At 45.3% G+C, this 18,969-nt stretch overlaps 1 protein-coding gene across 3 annotated transcripts in view; it reads left to right on the top strand.

Annotated features, from left to right (window-relative positions):
* Positions 1-18,969, top strand: part of LOC124613043 (facilitated trehalose transporter Tret1-like) — a 124,898-nt gene that overhangs the window by 79,722 nt on the left and 26,207 nt on the right. For all 3 annotated transcript variants that reach the window (XM_047141613.1, XM_047141614.1, XM_047141612.1), the window contains 2 exons: positions 3,407-3,815; positions 14,369-14,763. In XM_047141613.1, the coding sequence (XP_046997569.1) occupies positions 3,407-3,815; positions 14,369-14,763 (804 nt within the window). The remainder of the gene's footprint in view (positions 1-3,406; positions 3,816-14,368; positions 14,764-18,969) is intronic.

Raw genomic sequence — 18,969 nt, 5'->3', positions numbered from 1 at the left:
GCCTACTTCGTTAGAGTGACAAGTCAAATAATCTGATGGTGTGTGTACCGAAGGTCTTACAGTATGCACACCACAGATAGTCACATGGAGCAACGTCAGGACTGTAAGGCGGGTGTTTCAGTGTTGTCCATCCGAGTTTTGTGATCGCTTCCATGGTTTTTTGACTGACATGTGGCCGTGCATTGTCGTGCAACAGCAAAACATCCTGCTATTGCCGATGTGGTCGAACACGACTCAGTCGAGCTTGAAGTTTCTTCAGTGTCGTCACATATGCATCAGAAGTTATCGTGGTTCCACTTGGCATAATGTCCACAAGCAAGAGTCCTTCGGAATCGAAAACCATAACTTTTCCAGCAGAAGGTGTGGTTTTGAATTTTTTTTCTTGGGTGAATTTGCATGATGCCACTCGAATGATTGCCTCATTGTCTCTTCGTCTCTGGTGAAAAATGATGGAGCCATGTTTCATCACCTGTCACAATTCTTCCAAGAAATTCACCGTCACCATTTTCGTACTGTTCCAAAAGTTCGCTGCATACCGTTTTTCTTGTTTCTTTGTGAGTCGCTGTCAACATCCTGGTAAGCCACCTGGCACAAACCTTTTTTAACGCCAGCACTTTCAATATTCTGCAAACACTTCCTTCCCCTATCCCAACGTAGCGTGACAATTCGTTCACTGTGATGTGTCTGTCAGCAGTCACCAATTCGTTAACTCTCTGCACATTGTCTGGAGTGTGTGCAGTACGAGGCCTGCCGCTGCGAGGACAATCCTCAATATTGCCGTGCCCGCTTTCATCACGTAACCTGCTTGCCCACCGACTAACTGTACTGCGATCGACAGCAGCATCTCCATACACCTTTTTCAACCTGTTGTGGATATTTCCCACTGTCTCGTTTTCACAGCACAGGAATTCTATGGCAGCACGTTACTTCTGACGAACGTCAAGTGTAGCAGCCATCTTGAAGACATTCTGTGACGGGGCCACTCACGGGAACAGGTTGAACTAAGTTCGAAAACAAGCGAGAAGGATGTATCTACTCACTGTAAAACTTTCACACATGCAGACTGAAAACTGTATTTTTACAAAAATAGTGTGCATTTGTTTTGGAGTGACCCTCGTATTAATAACCATGTACAATCCGCTGTTTGAGTTCAGCCTTACATGTGCTTAACCTAAAAAACAATCAGTAAACATGATTATGAAGCAATTAATTAAAATTTGTACAAGTGCTGGGATTCGAACCTCGGGCTGTTGCTTATTAGGTAGTTGCGCTATCCATTGGGGGATTCTGTGTAGAACATAATTTGAAATAGGGGCAAAGTGTTATCCCATTCGCTGACTGCCACTTCTAACAACCCTACCACAACAAAGGTAAAAAATTAACTGTGATTGTAGTGTTGCTCACGCTGCTAAATATTGCATTTTCGGGCAACAACAAAGTTAAATTATGTGACAGGTGTCATTAGAGCACAGTTAATAAAGTCATTTCTTGAAATAATGGATAAACTAGGCACTCATCTTTTCGTGTTTCCCACGCTGGTCTCGTTGTGAACTCATGACTCAATCGTCGAAAATCTAGGTAGTGATGATTCCAAGCTCGGATGCAAAGAGGCCTAGGTGTTATTCTGCGATATTCAAAAGTTTTATAGATGTGTTTCATAAACCATTCTTGAAGATTAAACTTTTGGAAGTTAGGACAATGGTAGTGTAAAAAAGTAATCAGCACTCCGAATTTACACTTTTTTTTTTATTACTTTTGTTGCAATATCACGTAACTCGTTCCAAAACATCACTTCACAATATAAAAAAGTACTTGAAAATATCTTCCTCACTGTTAAAGTAAACACTTCATAAACTGACTACAATTTGCGTCTCTTTAACATGACGACCAAAGCTTGACTCTCTAATAACCGCATACGCGCCCAAAAATCAGAGTTACAAGTACGTCAAAGATCATAGTGGCAAAAGAACGAATACACATAAGAATAATATCATTGCGATATACGGGGTGTTACAAAAAGGTACGGCCGAACTTTCAGGAAACATTCCTCACACACAAATAAAGAAAAGATGCTATGTGGATATGTGTCCGGAAACGCTTAATTTCTATGTTAGAGCTCATTTTAGTTTCGTCAGTATGTACTGTACTTCCTCGATTCACCGCCAGTTGGCCCAATTGAAGGAAGTTAATGTTGACTTCGGTGCTTGTGTTGACATCAGACTCGTCGCTCTACACTACTAGAACGTTTGGGCAGGCATTGTTGGTGATGTCTTGATTGGGCCCCATGTTCATCCACCTACGCTCAATGGAGCACGTTATCATGATTTCATACGGGATACTCTACCTGTGCTGACAGAACATGTGCCTTTACAAGTACGACACAACATGTGGTTCATGCACGATGGAGCTCCTGCACATTTCAGTCGAAGTGTTCGTACGCTTCTCAACAACAGATTCGGTGACCGATGGATTGGTAGAGGCGGACCAATTCCGTGGCCTCCACGCTCTCCTGACCTCAACCATCTTGGCTTTCATTTATGGGGGCATTTGAAAGCTCTTCTCTACGCAACCTCGGTACCAAATGTAGAGACTCTTCGTGCTCGTATTGTGGACGGCTGTGATACAATACGCCATTCTCCAGGGCTGCATCAGCATCAGGGATTCCATGCGACGGAGGTTGGATGCATGTATCCTCGCTAACGGAGGGCATTTTGAACATTTCCGGCGGCCGGAGTGGCCGTGCGGTTCTGGGCGCTACAGTCTGGAGCCGAGCGACCGCTACGGTCGCAGGTTCGAATCCTGCCTCGGGCATGGATGTGTGTGATATCCTTAGGTTAGTTAGGTTTCATTAGTTCTAAGTTCTAGGCGACTGATGACCTCAGAAGTTAAGTCGCATAGTGCTCAAAGCCATTTGAACCATTTTTTTTGAACATTTCTTGTAACAAATTGTGGGGACTGATGACCAAAGCTGTTAAATCCCATAGTGCTCAGAGCCATTTTGTAACAAAGTGTTTGAAGTCACGCTGGTACGTTCTGTTGCTGTGTGTTTCCATTCCATGATTAATGTGATTTGAAGAGAAGTAATAAAATGAGCTCTAACATGGAAAATACGCGTTTCCGGACACATGTCCACATAACATATTTTCTTTCTTTGTGTGTGAGGAATGTTTTCTGAAAGTTTGGCCGTACCTTTTTGTAACACCCTGTATACATATCGATGTATCGAAGTACCTCTACATTAATAAAATCAAATCTGAGTGTTGCCACAGAAATATGTTAGCTATTTTACAGAAATATAGTAGAATATTGCTGGTATCGAGAGGCTGAGGTGAGGTGCCGTAATGGTTACGTAATTAAAGTACAATTACACACTCTAGCAGAAATTAGTTTCCTCGTTGGCCGACAGGTGCTGTTCGCCGAGTCGGCGGCGATGCTGATCGCGTCCCGGCTGGTGGCGAGCCTGGGGGTGGGCGCGGTGATGTGCGTGGGCCCGATGTACGTGTGCGAGGTGGCGGAGGCGCGCGTGCGCGGCGCGCTGGGCACGCTCTTCCAGTTCATGCTGAGCGCGGGCTCGCTGCTGGCCTTCAGCCTGGGCCCCTACCTCTCCTACGAGGCGGTGGCCATCGCCTGCGCCGCCGTGCCCGTCGTCTTCCTCGCCTGCTTCGTCTGGATGCCCGAGTCGCCCTACTTCTTCGCGATGCGCGGCCGCGACGAGGACGCAGAGCGCGTACTGCGGCGACTCCGAGGCTCCGTTCCTGACGAGGACATCGCACAGGAGCTCGCCGTCGTCCGCAAGTGCGTCGAGCAGCAAAAAGGTCAGCAGCTGAACACAGTACAGTACTTATAGATGTCAGCTTTAAAAATATTCTACATCTGCCGGGTGATCAAAAACTCAGTATAAATTTGAAAACTGAATAAATCACGGAATAATGTAGGTAGGGAGGTACAAATTGACACACTTGCTTGGAATGACATGGGGTTTTATTAGAACCGAAAAAATACAAACGTTCAAAAAATGTCCGACAGATGGCGCTTCATCTGATCAGAATAGCAATAACTAGCATAACAAAGTAAGACAGAGCAAAGATGATGTTCTTTACAGGAAATGCTCAATATGTCCACCATCATACCTCAACAATAGCTGTAGTCGAGGAATAATGTTGTGAACAGCACTGTAAAGCATGTCCGGAGTTATGGTGAGGCACTGGCGTCGGATGTTGTCTGTCAGCATCCCTAGAGATGTCGGTCGATCACGATACACTTGCGACTTCAGGTAACCCCAAAGCCAATAGTCGCACGGACTGAGGTCTGGGGACCTGGGAGGCCAAGCATGACGGAACTGGCGGCTGAGCACACGATCACGATCGTCACCAAATGACGCGTGCAAGAGATCTTTCACGCGTCTAGCAATATGGTTTTTTTTCTTTGGCTCTAATAAAACCCCATGTCATTCTAAGCATGTGTGTCAATTTTTACCGCTCTATCTACATTATTCCGTGGTTTATTAAGTTTTCAAATTTATACTGACATTTAGATCACCCGGTACATCTACATGGATACTCTGCAAATCGCATTCAACTGCCTGGCACCTTCACAATTCTCTGTTATTCCAATCTCCTATATTGCGTGGAAAGCATGAACACCTATATGAACCGTGGATTTATTTTCAGAGAATATTCTTAAAAATTTTTTTTTTATTCACTAGCGATTCATCAAGAACATTAACACATTTAATCACACTACGTGAGCGTGGAAGTAGTTGCCAGGGAGTAACTGATGAAATAAAAATGGTTCAAATGGCTCTGAGCACTATGGGACTCAACTGCTGTGGTCATAAGTCCCCTAGAACTTAGAACTACTTAAACCTAACTAACCCAAGGACATCACACACATCCATGCCCGAGGCAGGATTCGAACCTGCGACCGTAGCGGTCGTGCGGTTCCAGACTGTAGCGCCTTTAACCGCTCGGCCACTCCGGCCGGCGAAATAAAAATCAAATTGCTTTTAACAAATGGGAATTTTATTCCTAAAAGCTTTTTTTTTAAAGAAACAGAATTAAAATTGTAACCAGAAAGCACCCTCTAAATATCAAGCTACAATTTATTCAGAGGAAGAAAGAAACAAATTTTGGAGTGCTGAGAACCTTACCGCTCCCTTTTGACACGGCAGGAGTCAGGACCGCTCACAACAGCCCCTGAAACACTACACTGGTGCAAATCTGCAACACACCAGATTACCTTAAAGTAAAAGTTTTAACAGTTCACACAAGCACACAAACTATGCACCCCGTAGGAGGGATGGAAATGGTACAAATACTAAAATTAAAAGATTAGCTTGCCACCGAAGGTGCAACTTAATTTTGACTTCTAAGAAAAGTCTTACGGCGGAAGGGTGTGCAACTTTATATACTAAAATGATCATTTAAATAAAAGCCCATAAAAGCAAACTCATATAAAATTCTACAAGGTTGGCCAAACCAATTAAGATGCTCTACAGTACACAGATACCGCCTCTCAAGTTGATAGGCAAGATCAAAACATATTTCAGGAATTAGGCCGTTACACTCCGAGCAAAAAATTCGTTAACCCACGAAATCCGACAAACATGATAGAGGCAGCTCCGAACGACAGACCGACATTAACTGCCTAACAAATGCGGACGAGAGACAAACGAGCAAACTGGAGACGAAAGACTGACCAAGAAAACAAATTGAATTTAACAAGAGTAAATCACACAATATATCACAAATCACTTAACTTCCAATAAACTGTGATTTCTCGAGAAGACCTGGCGCAGCACCCCCAAATCGCTCTCACGAACCGTCCGCTGCAAGCCGCATCAACGGACGCAGGAAGGCGCGCCGATCTCCCGTCTTTCCAGGTCCGCACCAACCGACCGACTGCCCGCTGCTCCGTCCGCGACTGCTGCTCCGTCGCGACTGCACTGCTGGTGCGTCTCCCACTCACTTCCAGACACACGACGGCGGAAACAGCCCCACTGGCAAAACGACATCCCTGCACCAGGAAAGGACCGAGCCCTTCTCCACAAGATGGAAACTGTAGGGGCCCAGAAGCGCTCGGACAACCAGTTACACCACGGCGTCGCAGCTCGCACCGACCAGACTGATGTCGTGGGTTGACTCCTGTTGCTCTCGTGTCGACCGCGAAGCGACCCCTCGCTTATACGGCGCGGCCCACTGGACTCACGTGGCGACCTCACATGCGCCGACGCTCAAGACGGACAAGTCATCTTGTGTCTCAGTGCGCGACCGACCAACCGATCGATCCAAACGGCCTTAAAGGTTGATCCGAACGACAGACATGCTGGCACTCCAGACGACAGACAGACACTAACTGCCCCACAAATTCGGACGAGAGACAGACCCCCGACTGACTCCAGGCTCACCCAGACTCACCGACTGACCCCAGACTGCTTAACTGCCGAGCTCATAGCGCCCCTTAAATGCACGTGAACAGGCTACCTTTCCCCTTTCCCACCAGAGGGAGACAAAATGGTTCAAATGGCTCTGAGCACTATGGGACTCAACTGCTGAGGTCATTAGTCCCCTAGAACTTAGAACTAGTTAAACCTAACTAACTTAAGGACATCACAAACATCCATGCCCGAGGCAGGATTCGAACCTGCGACCGTAGCGGTCTTGCGGTTCCAGACTGCAGCGCCTTTAACCGCACGGCCACTTCGGCCGGCAGAGGGAGACACCAAAGCTGCGACTGCAACAGCGGCGTCACCGCCAGAAACGGCGGGCGAGTGCTTCACACTACGCGCTGCGGCGCACTCTTCAAAACAGCAATTTCTGCCACGGCTCACTATATCTTTCCGTATGAGCTCTGATTTCCCTTATTTTATCGTGGTGATCGTTCCTTCCTATGTAGGTCGGTGTCAACAAAACATTTTCGCATTCGGAGGAGAAAGTTGGTGATTGGAATTTCGTGAGAAGATTCCGTCGCAACGAAAACCGCCTTTCTTTTAATCATTTCCAGCCCAAATCCTGTATCATTTCCGTGACACTCTCTCCCATATTTCGCGATAGTACAAAACGTACCGCCTTTCATTGAACTTTTTCGATGTACTCCGTCAGTCCTATCTGGTAAGGATCCCACACCGCGCAGCAGTATTCTAAAAGAGGGCGGACAAGCGTAGTGTAGGCAGTCTCCTTCGTAGGTCTGTTACATTTTCTAAGTGTCCTGCCAATAAAACGCATCTTTGGTTAGCCTTCCCCACAACATTTTCCATGTGTTCCTTCCAATTTAAGTTGTTCGTAATTGTAATACCTAGGCATTTAGTTGAATTTACGACTTTTAGATTAGACTTGTTGTATCCGTGGGCCCAACCGCATAGCGCGCGCGCCCTGCCGTCGTCGCATCGCTTGCCACAGTTTCCCGTCGCCACCGCCGGCGGCGCATGGCGTTGCCGCCGACCGAGGACGCCGCGCCATTGCTGAGCTGGGGCCTACAGCGCCCTCTGGCTGCACGATATAACAGGAGCTCTGGCTCCGAGTCAGGGAGTCTTGCAGACAGCTCGCTGCAGTCGTCAGTGCCGTCGTTCGTTGTCTGGTTAGCTAGCTCGCTGTGTGATCAGTATTGTATAACGACTTAGGCCACGAATCAGGAATATTCTTTGGACACTAATTGGAACTGTATCTTCGGTACACTCTTCGCTGTCAACAAAGCTAAGTAACTGTTTTATACTAGCTGCCGCTTATTTGTCACTAATCGTTTTCCTGCCACCAGATTTTAGTCACAACCTGGTCACGTCCTACTCCATATCCAAATTATGGTTGCCAGGCCCGGGCAGCCATAAAAAGACTGATTTATCGTGTAACCGAAGTTTAACGTATTTCTTTTAGCACTCATGTGGATGACCTCACACTTTTCGTTATTTACAGTCAATTGCCACTTTTCGCGCCTTTCAGATATCTTTTCTAAATCGTTTTGCAGTTCGCTTTGGTTTTCTGATGACTTTATTAGTCGATAAACGACAGCGTCATCTCCAAACAACCGACGACAGCTGCTCAGATTGTCTCCAAAATCGTTTATATAGATAAGGAACAGCAAAGGGCTTGTAACACTACCTTGGGGAACGCCAGAAATCACTTCTGTTTTACACTATGACTTTCCGTCAGTTACTACGAACTGTGACCTCTCTGAAAGGAAATCACAAATCCAGTCACATAACTAAGACGATATTCCATAAGCACGCAATTTCGCTACGAACCGCTTGTGTCGTACAGTGTCAAAAGCCTTCCGGAAATTACGGAATCGATATGAAATCCCTTGTCAGTAGCACTCAACACTTCATGTGAATAAAGAGCTAGTTGTGTTTCACAAGAATGATGTTTTCTAAACCCATGTTGACTGGGTGTCAATAGACCGTTTTCTTCGAGGTAATTCATAATGTTCGAACACACCTAATCGAAAGTATCTGGACACGTACTAGTGAATGTTAACGAATGTTAACACAGAGTGTGTCCACTCTTCGCGTTTAGGGCGACTTGAACTCCGCTGGGGACACTTTGAGAGGTGTCTGAATGTCTGTGGAGGAATAGCGGCTCATTCTTCCTCTTGAGTCGAAACAAAGAAGGTAGTCATGTTGGGAGTTGGGGTCAGAGAGAGTCCAAGCTCTAACTCATTCCAGATGTATTCCATAGGGGTCTAGGTCGAGACTCTGGGAAGACCAGTCCACTTCAGGAACGTTGTTGTCCACACACCATTGCCTCACAGATGTTGCTTTATGACAGGGTGCATTGTCATGCTGAGACAATCAGTCATCATCTGCGAACTGTTCCTTTACTATACGCAGCACACGATACTGTTAAATCTATTCATATCCTTCCGCATTTAACATTTTTTCAAGCACAGCAAGGAGACCACGCGCTAACCACAAAAACCAGTCTCAAACAGAATGGCTGAACTGGCCGAGATGGCTGAGATGCAATGACTAGCCCACGTTTGAAATCCCATACCACTGTGACCACTTCCGACAGCAGAATATTCCCTGTCTGTTTTAATACTGGCCAGTCAGTCTCTCTTGATATCTAGTGCTCAGTTCTGCATTACATAGGGGTGTCCGGATACATTTAATCAGATGGTGTATCCACACCAAAAACGAAATACTTGATTTACACGTTATGGACAGATGTGACGTAACCATTCCAACACTGACCGATTTCACCACGTGTTTTGACACTGTCGATTTCGATGTGTTACTTATGAAAATAAAACCGCTTAATTTCTCAAACAGTTCAGTAATGTGCATCGTGAGTAACCTCAGAAACGGATATCAAGAAGTCATCTGTGCGATAGGCGAGTCATCACGAAAGATTGTGCTCTCTGTGTTCACCCTTTGGACCAATGATACTTCTTCCATGCTTCACTCTTGTGACACTTACATGCTTACGACTTCCAGGTGTATCTAAGCGTCAGTCCTATGTGCACAGGTCGTGTTGTATTGGATATGAATGACGACGACTACTGTTCAGGGTTGCAATGGTCAAGAAACTGGATCTTAAAGTAAACCCCATAGACCAACAGGTTATCTTCATATCTCACCGAAAGCTGATCAGCGGCAATTCTCGTAAAACAGTTTACCCAGTAACAGTTTACCCAATACGTCATGGCATCAAAATACCCTGTCATAAAACGCTGAAGATCTCGGCGTAATCTTGAATAAGCATGCAAACTGGGAAGAGCAAACTGGTGCAGCATGGAGGAAATCTGTCTCCAGCTTACATGCAATCGAAAAATTTAGAAAAATGTTCCCTCTCCAATTTGTCCAGTATTTAGTCCTGCCAAATCTTTACAACTGCAATATTGTTCACCACGGCACAAATACTGAAAACTCCACACGACTCTCGACGTAGCTGTTAAAGATTTCGTAAGATGCATCTGTAGCATTCGATTGTTTAATCACGCCGGTCTTTCGTATGCTCGGCGAGGCTGGATGTAGCCAGACAGGAGGTGTGATTATCACAGGCTTTTTCTTATTCACTAACGTCTTCAAGACCTCTCCTCACATATAAGGTACTTAGCTTTACAATCCTGCAGTACCAGACAGGGTACTTTCAGTACCTTGGCTGTACACTAATTCTTTGTCCATCAACCTCTCCATTTCAGGCGTACGACGGTGGACAAAATTACACTGTAACCTACTTATTATACAAAACCATTCTGCATTCAAGACGTTTGTTTCTTTATTTATTTCACCTGGAAAACTCAGGGGTTTCTAGCCCTTTATTACGTCTAACCAGACATCCTTATTGAGCCAATATTACAATTTATGCTGTACATTAGCAATATACAACGATATTTGTAAGACTCTGGAACTAAATACCCTTTGATCTGCATCTTATCCTAAATCTTTCCGCATTCAAGAGCTGACTGAAGCTATATTTGTCATCACTGGAGTAGCTTCGTTGTGGGCACATACCAGTCGTTTTCCTTCAGCCAAACAGGAAACCGATATCTGTCACATTGTAAACTGTCCATACATTTCTCATTGCTTTCTGTTTTCTTTCTTTAATCTCATCTACTGACCAGTAAACTTTTTCCCTACATTTGATTCCTTGTGTAGCGCTGCCAGACGTATTTGCTAGATGTCAAATTATCATTACACACTGCTCATGCACCATACGAACTGTAATGCTGATTCACTAACGATGTCTAGTTACAATAACAAGGGGCCAGAAGGGCTTAATCTTTGAAAATGAATGAATGCCTAAATAAATAAAATAAATAAATAAACATTCGATTTGCGAATCAGTGTGGAGACAACACCGTTCGAAGAACACTTGGTCCTGCACACTCTTGAGTAGTGGATGGACAATACTTCTCTATTGACCATCATGAGATGACAGATACGTGTGTGTCTCAGATACCATTGGCCTTGGTTTTCCTTAGCCGGAAACAATTCATGATATAGCTGTTTTAGTGTAAGTAATCAGCATAATATGTACACTACGTTCCGTAAAAGCAAATCAGTAATATGTGGTAGTTGGGGCATGAAAATTATAGTCCTCGTTTAGCTTTATTTATTCCGGGCTGGGAACCCGGTGGCGACTTTGATGTTTTCATTGTTTCCTGCATATGTTATTGCACTTGCTGTATGCAGTGTGTCGACTGTATTAGTTGTTTCACACAGTGCAGAGGTGAAGGCATACCTTGGGATCAGAACAAAGCAGACCTCAATCAGCTAGAAGCTGCAGGTCATGGAATCCTCACGTACTAGCACTATACAGCAACAGCGTTTCAAACCTCTATTGTTGCAGGTAACTTACACCATCGCACCTTTAAGAAAAAAGTTAATGTGTTTGTACTGTTCATTATATTTTTCTCTTAGTAACGTTCTGAATAAATGAAATGTAAATGTTTGTTTGTTCAAAATCGTGTATCGCAGAAAGTTCTTGACCGATTGCTTTGAAATTTTGACACAGCGTTGCATTTTAATAGAGGTGTGGTTTTTAGGTATATACATATATAATTTTTGAATTTTTTGTAGCAACGTTTCGGTATTATTACATTTATAAAAAATTACATATTACGTGTATTAAACAGGTGTATTTAAACACATGCGTATTCCAATGCGAAGTTGTGTCAAAACTTCAAACCATTGGGTCAAAAAATCTCAGAGATTTGCGTTTTGGAATATTTACAGTTTCTATATAAGAACAACCGTAGACGTTCGTTTCCTCAAAATCTTAAAGTTCCGAAAGTTATTGATGGATTTCTACGAAATTTTGACGCAACGTTGCATTCAAATACGCAAGTGTTTTTGTATAACCATTGGACACCAGCTGGTATATATGTAATATATGTGTAACATAAGTGGAAATGTTATAAAAATGTAAATGTTGGTTTGTCCAAAATCGTTAATTTCCGGAAGTGCTTGACTGATCGCTTTTACACCTTGACGCAACGTTCCACTGGTACAAACGCATGTTTGTATTTACCTTCTTTTTTAAATATATGTAATACATAATTTATATAAATTTGATAACAGGGAAGCATTATAAAATATGCACTAGTGAAACGTTAGCAAACAGGAAAGTTGTATTTATGGCTAATAATGATTAGAATACTATTACATAATGTGAATTTCTAATAGCAACAAACAACGTTCAAGGTCAGAGAGAGAGGAAGAGGAGATGGGCTAAGAGGTGGGAGAAAATGGACATGATAAACGGGAAGGAGGAGACGGACAGAGAGAGAGAGGCGCCAGGAGGAGATGGAGAGGGGGGGGGGGAGGAGAAGGTCGACAGAGAAAATGGGGAGAAGTTGATGGACTGAGAGAGGAGAGAGATGGATGGAGTAGGAGGAGATGGAGAGAGAGGGGAGAGAATATGGATAGAGAGAGGTGGAGGAGACGACGGAGAGAGGTAAGGAAAAAGAGGAGGAGATGGACAAAGAAAAGAGGAGGGGGAGATAGACAGAGACAGGGTAGAGAAAGAGATTAGGATGTAAAATGGCTCTGAGCACTATGCGACTTAACTGCTGAGGTCATCAGTCGCCTAGAACTTAGAACTAATTAAACCTAACTAACCTAAGGGCATCACACACATCCATGCCCGAGGCAGGATTCGAACCTGCGACCGTAGCGGTCGCTCGGTTCCAGATTGTAGCGCCCAGAACCGCACGGCCACTCCGGCCGACGATTAGGATGTACACCGAATTCCCATACATATTAGAAACGTGAACTTCGTCTTTTCTTTCTTTTCCACTTAAGCTGACAGGGCCACAGCAAAGTGTGGCCAAGTACAGCTACTCTAAAATAATAATTTTTGTTGAGATTTTCATCTACAATGTTCGCTATATGGACTTATTCAAATTTGTTATACAGAGTGAAAAGTATTTAAACCGACAAACTCTTAGAGGTTATAGGGGACATCAAAACAAATATTTTTCCCTAATGTAATTTTTTCCTATGAGGAGTATTTAAACCGGTATAGGAAGATTTCTGTGGCGGCAAATTACTTAAACCAACAAACACTTTTCCATTTTTTATGACCAAGAGGCAACACATTAACGCAACCTGATTTCAATTACAGTAGATTTTCAAAAATGGCTCCATTGACACATAAACAAAGGTTACACCGTCGGATCATGTTCTGTCTGACACGGGCAAAAACTCCAGGAGTAACATGAACTGTTCCTGCTGCTGCTACTATCCGGGCAACCAGATCCTCTTCTGATGCAACAGGAGTTGCGTAAACAAGGTTGTGCATCTCTCTCCACACAAAAATGTCCAGAGGGGGCATATATGGAGATCGAGCAGCCCCGTCATGTTGGAACCACATGCGTTGTCTTGAAGGGGACGGGACGTCTTCCAGTAATTCTGCCAATGCTCTGGCGAGAAAACTGTAATAGTGCCTGCCCATTTAATGACCTAGGTAGCAGATAGGGTCCAATTAAACAGTCCCCAACAACACTGACCCACACATAAACGAAGAACCGCACTTGATGAGCGCTAGTAAGTGTGGCATGGTGGTTATCGTCACTCCAAACGTGCGAATTGTGGATGTTGAAGACTCCATCACGCCCGAACGTTGCTTCATTGGTAAACAACACAGAGGATGGAAATGTAGGATGCATTTCACACTGTTCCAGGTACCAGTGCGAAAACTGTGCTCTGGGTGGATAATCAGCTGGTTCCAGGTTGTAGACACGCTGTAAGTGAAATGGACGTAACATTTGCTCTCGAAGGACTGTTCTTACATTCGTCTGATTCGTCCCCATGTTACGTGCAATTGCACGAGTGCTGATTGAAGGATTCCGCTCCACATGCTGCAAGACAGCTTCCTCAAATTGCAGCGTTCTTACCGTGCGACGGCGTCCCTGTCCAGGTAATCTGCTAAATGACCCGGCCTCACGCAGACGTTGGTAGACAGCAGCAAAGGTCTTATGATGCGGGATACGGCGATTAGGATATTGTTGCTGATGAACCCGCTGTGCAGCTCGTCCGTTGTGGTGCGCTACGTAGTACGCACCAACCATATCAGTGTATTTGCTCCAGGTGTATCGTTCCATTAGTAAACACAGACAATGCACTACTACACTGGACAGCAGTTGCCTACAACTGAAGAGCGTAATACGCCCTCTAACAACTGAAGACCGTAATACGGCCTCTAACAGCTGAAGAGCGTAATACGGCCTCCACCGGTTTAAATAATCCTCATGGGAAAAAATGACATTAGGGAAAAATATTTGTTTTGAGGTCCCCTAGAACCTCCCAGAGTTTGTCGGTGTAATACTTTTCACCCTGTATATACCACTTGTGTGGATTGGTGCTGGCTGGACTGTAGGCGAAGCAGACGCCAGTGAAATGAACTTGTCGTGTTGACGATGTGCGCGGCAGGTTGCAGGCAGTCGTGGCTGCAGCTGCTGGGCCAGCTGGTGCGGCGGCGCGGCAGCCGGCGCGCGCTGGTGGTGTGCGTGGGGCTGATGCTGGCGCAGGTGTGCACGGGGCTGGCCACGCTGCTGGGCTACACCACGGAGGTGTTCCAGCGGTCGGGCGCGGCGCTGGACGCCGACGTGTGCTCCATCGTGGTGGCGGCCGTGCAGGTGGCCACCAGCGTGGCGGCCGCGCTGCTCGCCGACCGCGCGGGCCGCCGGCCGCTGCTGCTGCTCTCCTGCGCCGGCTGCGCCCTCACCATCGCCGCCGAGGGCGTCTTCTTCTACCTCAAGGACGTGGTGCGCGCGGACCTGTCCGACGTGCAGTGGCTGCCGCTCACCGCCTTCCTAGGCTTCCTCGTGAGTATACCACTCTAGTGTTGACAGCGCGGGCCACTCTTGGAAGTAACACTAGGTCAAATGAGACCGTATGTTTCTAGAGACCCTTTTTTGTTTTTACCGAGCAGGGTAGCTCAGTGGTTGTCATACTGGACTCGCTTTAGGGACGACGACGGTTTAAACCCATGTCCAGCCATCCTGAATTAGGTTTTCCGTGATTTCCCTAAATCGCTTAAGGCGAATGCCGGTATAGTTACTTAGAAAGTTGGTTGGGGTTGCTTGGGGAAGGAGACCAGACAGCGAGGTCATCGGTCTCATTGGATTAGGCAAGGAAGGGGAAGGAAGTCGGCCGTGCCCTTTCAAAGGAACCTTCCCGACATTTGCCTGGAGTGATTTAGGGAAATCACAGAAAACCTAAATCAGGATGGCCAGACGCGGGATTGACCTTAGAAAGAACACGGCCGCTTTCCTTTCTCCACCCTTCCCTAATCCGAGATTTGCTCTAATGACCTCGCTGTAGACAGGACATAAATCACTGATCTCCTCCTCCTCCTACACAGACCTTTTTAACTCTCAAACATCTATCATACATACAGGATGGTCCATTCATAGTGACCGGGCAAAATATCTCACGAAGTAAGCATCAAACGAAAAAACTACAAAGAACGAAACTCGTTTAACTTGAAGGGGGAAGCCACATGGCGCAATGGTTGGCCCGCTAGATGGCCCTCCCATAGGCCAAACCGATATCAACTGCGTTTTTTTAAAATAGGAACCCCCAATTTTATTACATATTCGTGTAGTACGTAAAGAAATATGAATGTTTTAGTTGGACCACTTTTTTCGTTTGGCGATAGATGGCGCTGTAATTGTCACAAACGTGTAAGTAATTGGTATCACGTAACATTCCGCCAGTGCCGACGGTATTTGCTTCGTGATACATTACCCGTGTTAAAATGGACCGTTTACCAATTGCGGAAAAAGTCGATATCGTGTTGATGTATGGCTATTGTGATCAAAATGCCCAACGGCCGTGTGCTATGTATGCTGCTCGGTATCCTGGACGATATCATCCAAGTATCCGCACCGTTCGCCGCATAGTTACGTTATTTAAGGAAACAGGAACTGTTCAGCCACATGTGAAACGTCAACCATGACCTGCAACAAATGATGATGCCCAAGTAGGTGTTTTAGCTGCTGTCCCGGCTAATCCGCACATCAGTAGCAGACAAATTGCGCGAAAATCGGGAATCTCAACAACGTCGGTGTTGAGAATGCTACATCAACATCGATTGCACCCTTACCATATTTCTATGCACCAGAAATTGCATGGCGACGACTTTGAGCGTCGTGTACAGTTGTGCCACTGGGCACAAGAGAAATTACGGGACGATGACAGATTTTTTGCACGCGTTCTATTTAGCGACGAAGCGTCATTCAACGACAGTGGTAATGTAAACCGGCATAATATGCACTATTGGGCAACAGAAAATCCATGATGTCTGCGACAAGTGGTACATCAGTGACCTCGGCCCTCGGCGGGTTAATGTATGGTGCGGCATTATGGGAGGAAGGATAATTGGCCCCCATTTCATCAATGGTAATCTAAATGGGGCAATGTATGCTGATTTTCTACGTAATGTTCTACCGATCTTAGTACGAGATGTTTCACTGCATGACAGAATGGCGATGTACTTGCAACATGATGCATGTCCGGCACATAGCTCGCGTGCGGCTGAAGCGGTATTGAATAGCACATTTCATGACAGGTGGATTGGTCGTCGAAGCACCTTCACCGGATCTGACGTCCCCGGATTTCTTTCTGTGGGGAAAGTTGAAGGATATTTGCCATCGTGATCCATCGACAACGCCTGACAACATGCGTCAGCGCGTTGTCAATGCATGTGCGAACGTTACGGAAGGCGAACTACTCGCTGTTGAGAGGAATGTCGTTACACGCATTCCCAAATGCATTGAGGTTGACGGACATCATTTTGAGCATTTATTGCTTTAATGTGGCATTTACAGGTAATCACGCACTAACAGGATGCTTTCTCGGAAATGATAAGTTCACAAAGGTAGGCCTACATGTATCACATTGGGACAACCGAAATAATTTGTATTTAAATTTAAAAAACCTACCTGTTACCAGCTGTTCGTCTAAAATTCTGAGCCATATGTTTGTGACTATTATAGCGCCATCTATCACAAAGCGAAAAAAGTGGTTCAACTTCAACATTCGTATTTCTTTACGTACTACACGAATATGTAATAAAAATGGGGGTTCCTATTTTAAAAAATGCAGTTGATATCCGTTCGACCTATGGCAGTGCCATCTAGCGGGCCAACCATAGTGCCATCTGGTTTCCCCCTACAAACTAGACAAGTTTCGTTCTTTGTAGTTTTTTCGTTTGACCCTTATTTCGTGAGATATTTGGCCCGGTCACGATCAATGGACCACCCTGTATATGCAGACTGAAGCAATGAATAAAAATTTGTACCAAGGTGGAGATACGAACCCAGGTCTCCTGCTCACAAGGCAGATGCACTGACCACTACGCCATGCTGGTACAGTGGCTATGTATAACTGCACTGACTACACTAGCATGCCTCTCTCCCCAATCGACATTCCCATTCGTGCCTCAGCCCTCTAGGAGGGAGGTGCGCTAGAGTAGTTCATGCGGTTGTGCAAAGCCACTGTGCCACCAGGGTGGTGTAGTGGTTAGCGCATCTGCCTCGTAAGCAGAAGAAACAGGTTCGAATCGCAACCTCGGCACAAATTTTCATTCATCGCTTCAGTCTGCTATATAAATCATAGATTTTTGAGACTTGAAAAGGTCTCTAGATCCATATAGTCTCACCTGATTAAAGCACCTATGCCTGGGTTTCATTTAGAATCCCCAGTTTTGTTCGATGCTGAGGTGCTACTGTAATACAGATGGAAAGCTTCTGCAATGCTGTTCAAGTTTAGGGGGAATACTAAGTGGACTCAGGGATAAAATTGAATTATTGGGGAGGAAGGTGTGCTAGGGAAGTCCAACCAGTTGTGCAAAGCCCCTGTGCCCGGGTGGCATAGTGGTTAGCGAATCTGCCTAGTGAGCACGAGACCCAGGTTCAAAACCCGGCGTTGGGGCAAATTTTCATTCATCGCTTAAGGCTGCTCATATACATCATAAATACAGGTTGTCCAGGTTAAACATATAATAATATAAAGTGTAATAACTTGAGACGTAATTCAGATGTTGACAGTGTGTTTCTACAAGTATGGTAACTCAAAATGTTTTTCTACACACCTAACGCACTTCGATATGCACCCCATTAGTGGCATGACAAACATCTAATATGTATTCCACTTCTCTCCAAGTGTTTTGCGACGTTGCAGGCGTAACATTTGCGATAGATGCACAAATGCGATGGTGTAGATCTGGTAGATCACAAACTGGTATCTGGTACACTTGATTCTTGGTAAACCCACGCCGAAAAAAATCAAATGGCCTAATATCTGGGCCTCTAGAGGGCCAAGCAATCGATGGACTACCTCTCCCAGTTCAGCGATCTGGGAACTCATGGTTCATGAAACTCCTCAAAATGTTTGCAGAATGGCACAGTAAGTCGTCTTGTTCAAATATCACACCACGAGGAACTTGTGGTACAGCATGTCTACGTACGTGTTGCATTAACTGCAGGCTCTGCGAATGACAATCGGCCTATAACCCCATCCTTCAACTTCCACAACACGCATTCACTTTCGGAGAAGCATTTCGCACTCTCCACTGTGTGGGGGTGTTCAGGTCGTCATATGCATGTTTACTGTGCCGGAAGTGTGGAATGTAGCATCTTCTGAGAAGCAGACGAAATTGAGGACTGCCTCATTTTCATCCATTTTTGCCAGAACTGTCTCCACAAATGCCTTCCGTCACGTCCCGTGGGTGCAACGTTTTATGGATGTCGCGTACTGTCGGACAAGGTAGCTGTAACTGCTTACTTGATTTTCGGATAGACTTACGAGAGGTCTGCTGGAAGCATTAATTCCACAGTAGCCTCTGGAACTGCGAGCTCGGCGTGGAAACAAACTTGCAGTTTGCCGTGGTCTTTTGTCCCATTTCTTGATTATTATATTAAGCGGGAACATCGTCATTTGGTCGCAGTCATACCCACACCAAAAACGACGTTATACCAGTGCAACAGACGTAAGTTCCGCTAGAGAAATCACGCAGAACACCTTCT

Source organism: Schistocerca americana, chromosome 4 (assembly GCF_021461395.2).
Source record: "Schistocerca americana isolate TAMUIC-IGC-003095 chromosome 4, iqSchAmer2.1, whole genome shotgun sequence".
NCBI classification, from domain to species: domain Eukaryota; kingdom Metazoa; phylum Arthropoda; class Insecta; order Orthoptera; family Acrididae; genus Schistocerca; species Schistocerca americana.
The sequence above is the reverse complement of the archived record's forward strand: the minus strand, read 5'-3'. Positions and strand labels throughout refer to the sequence as shown.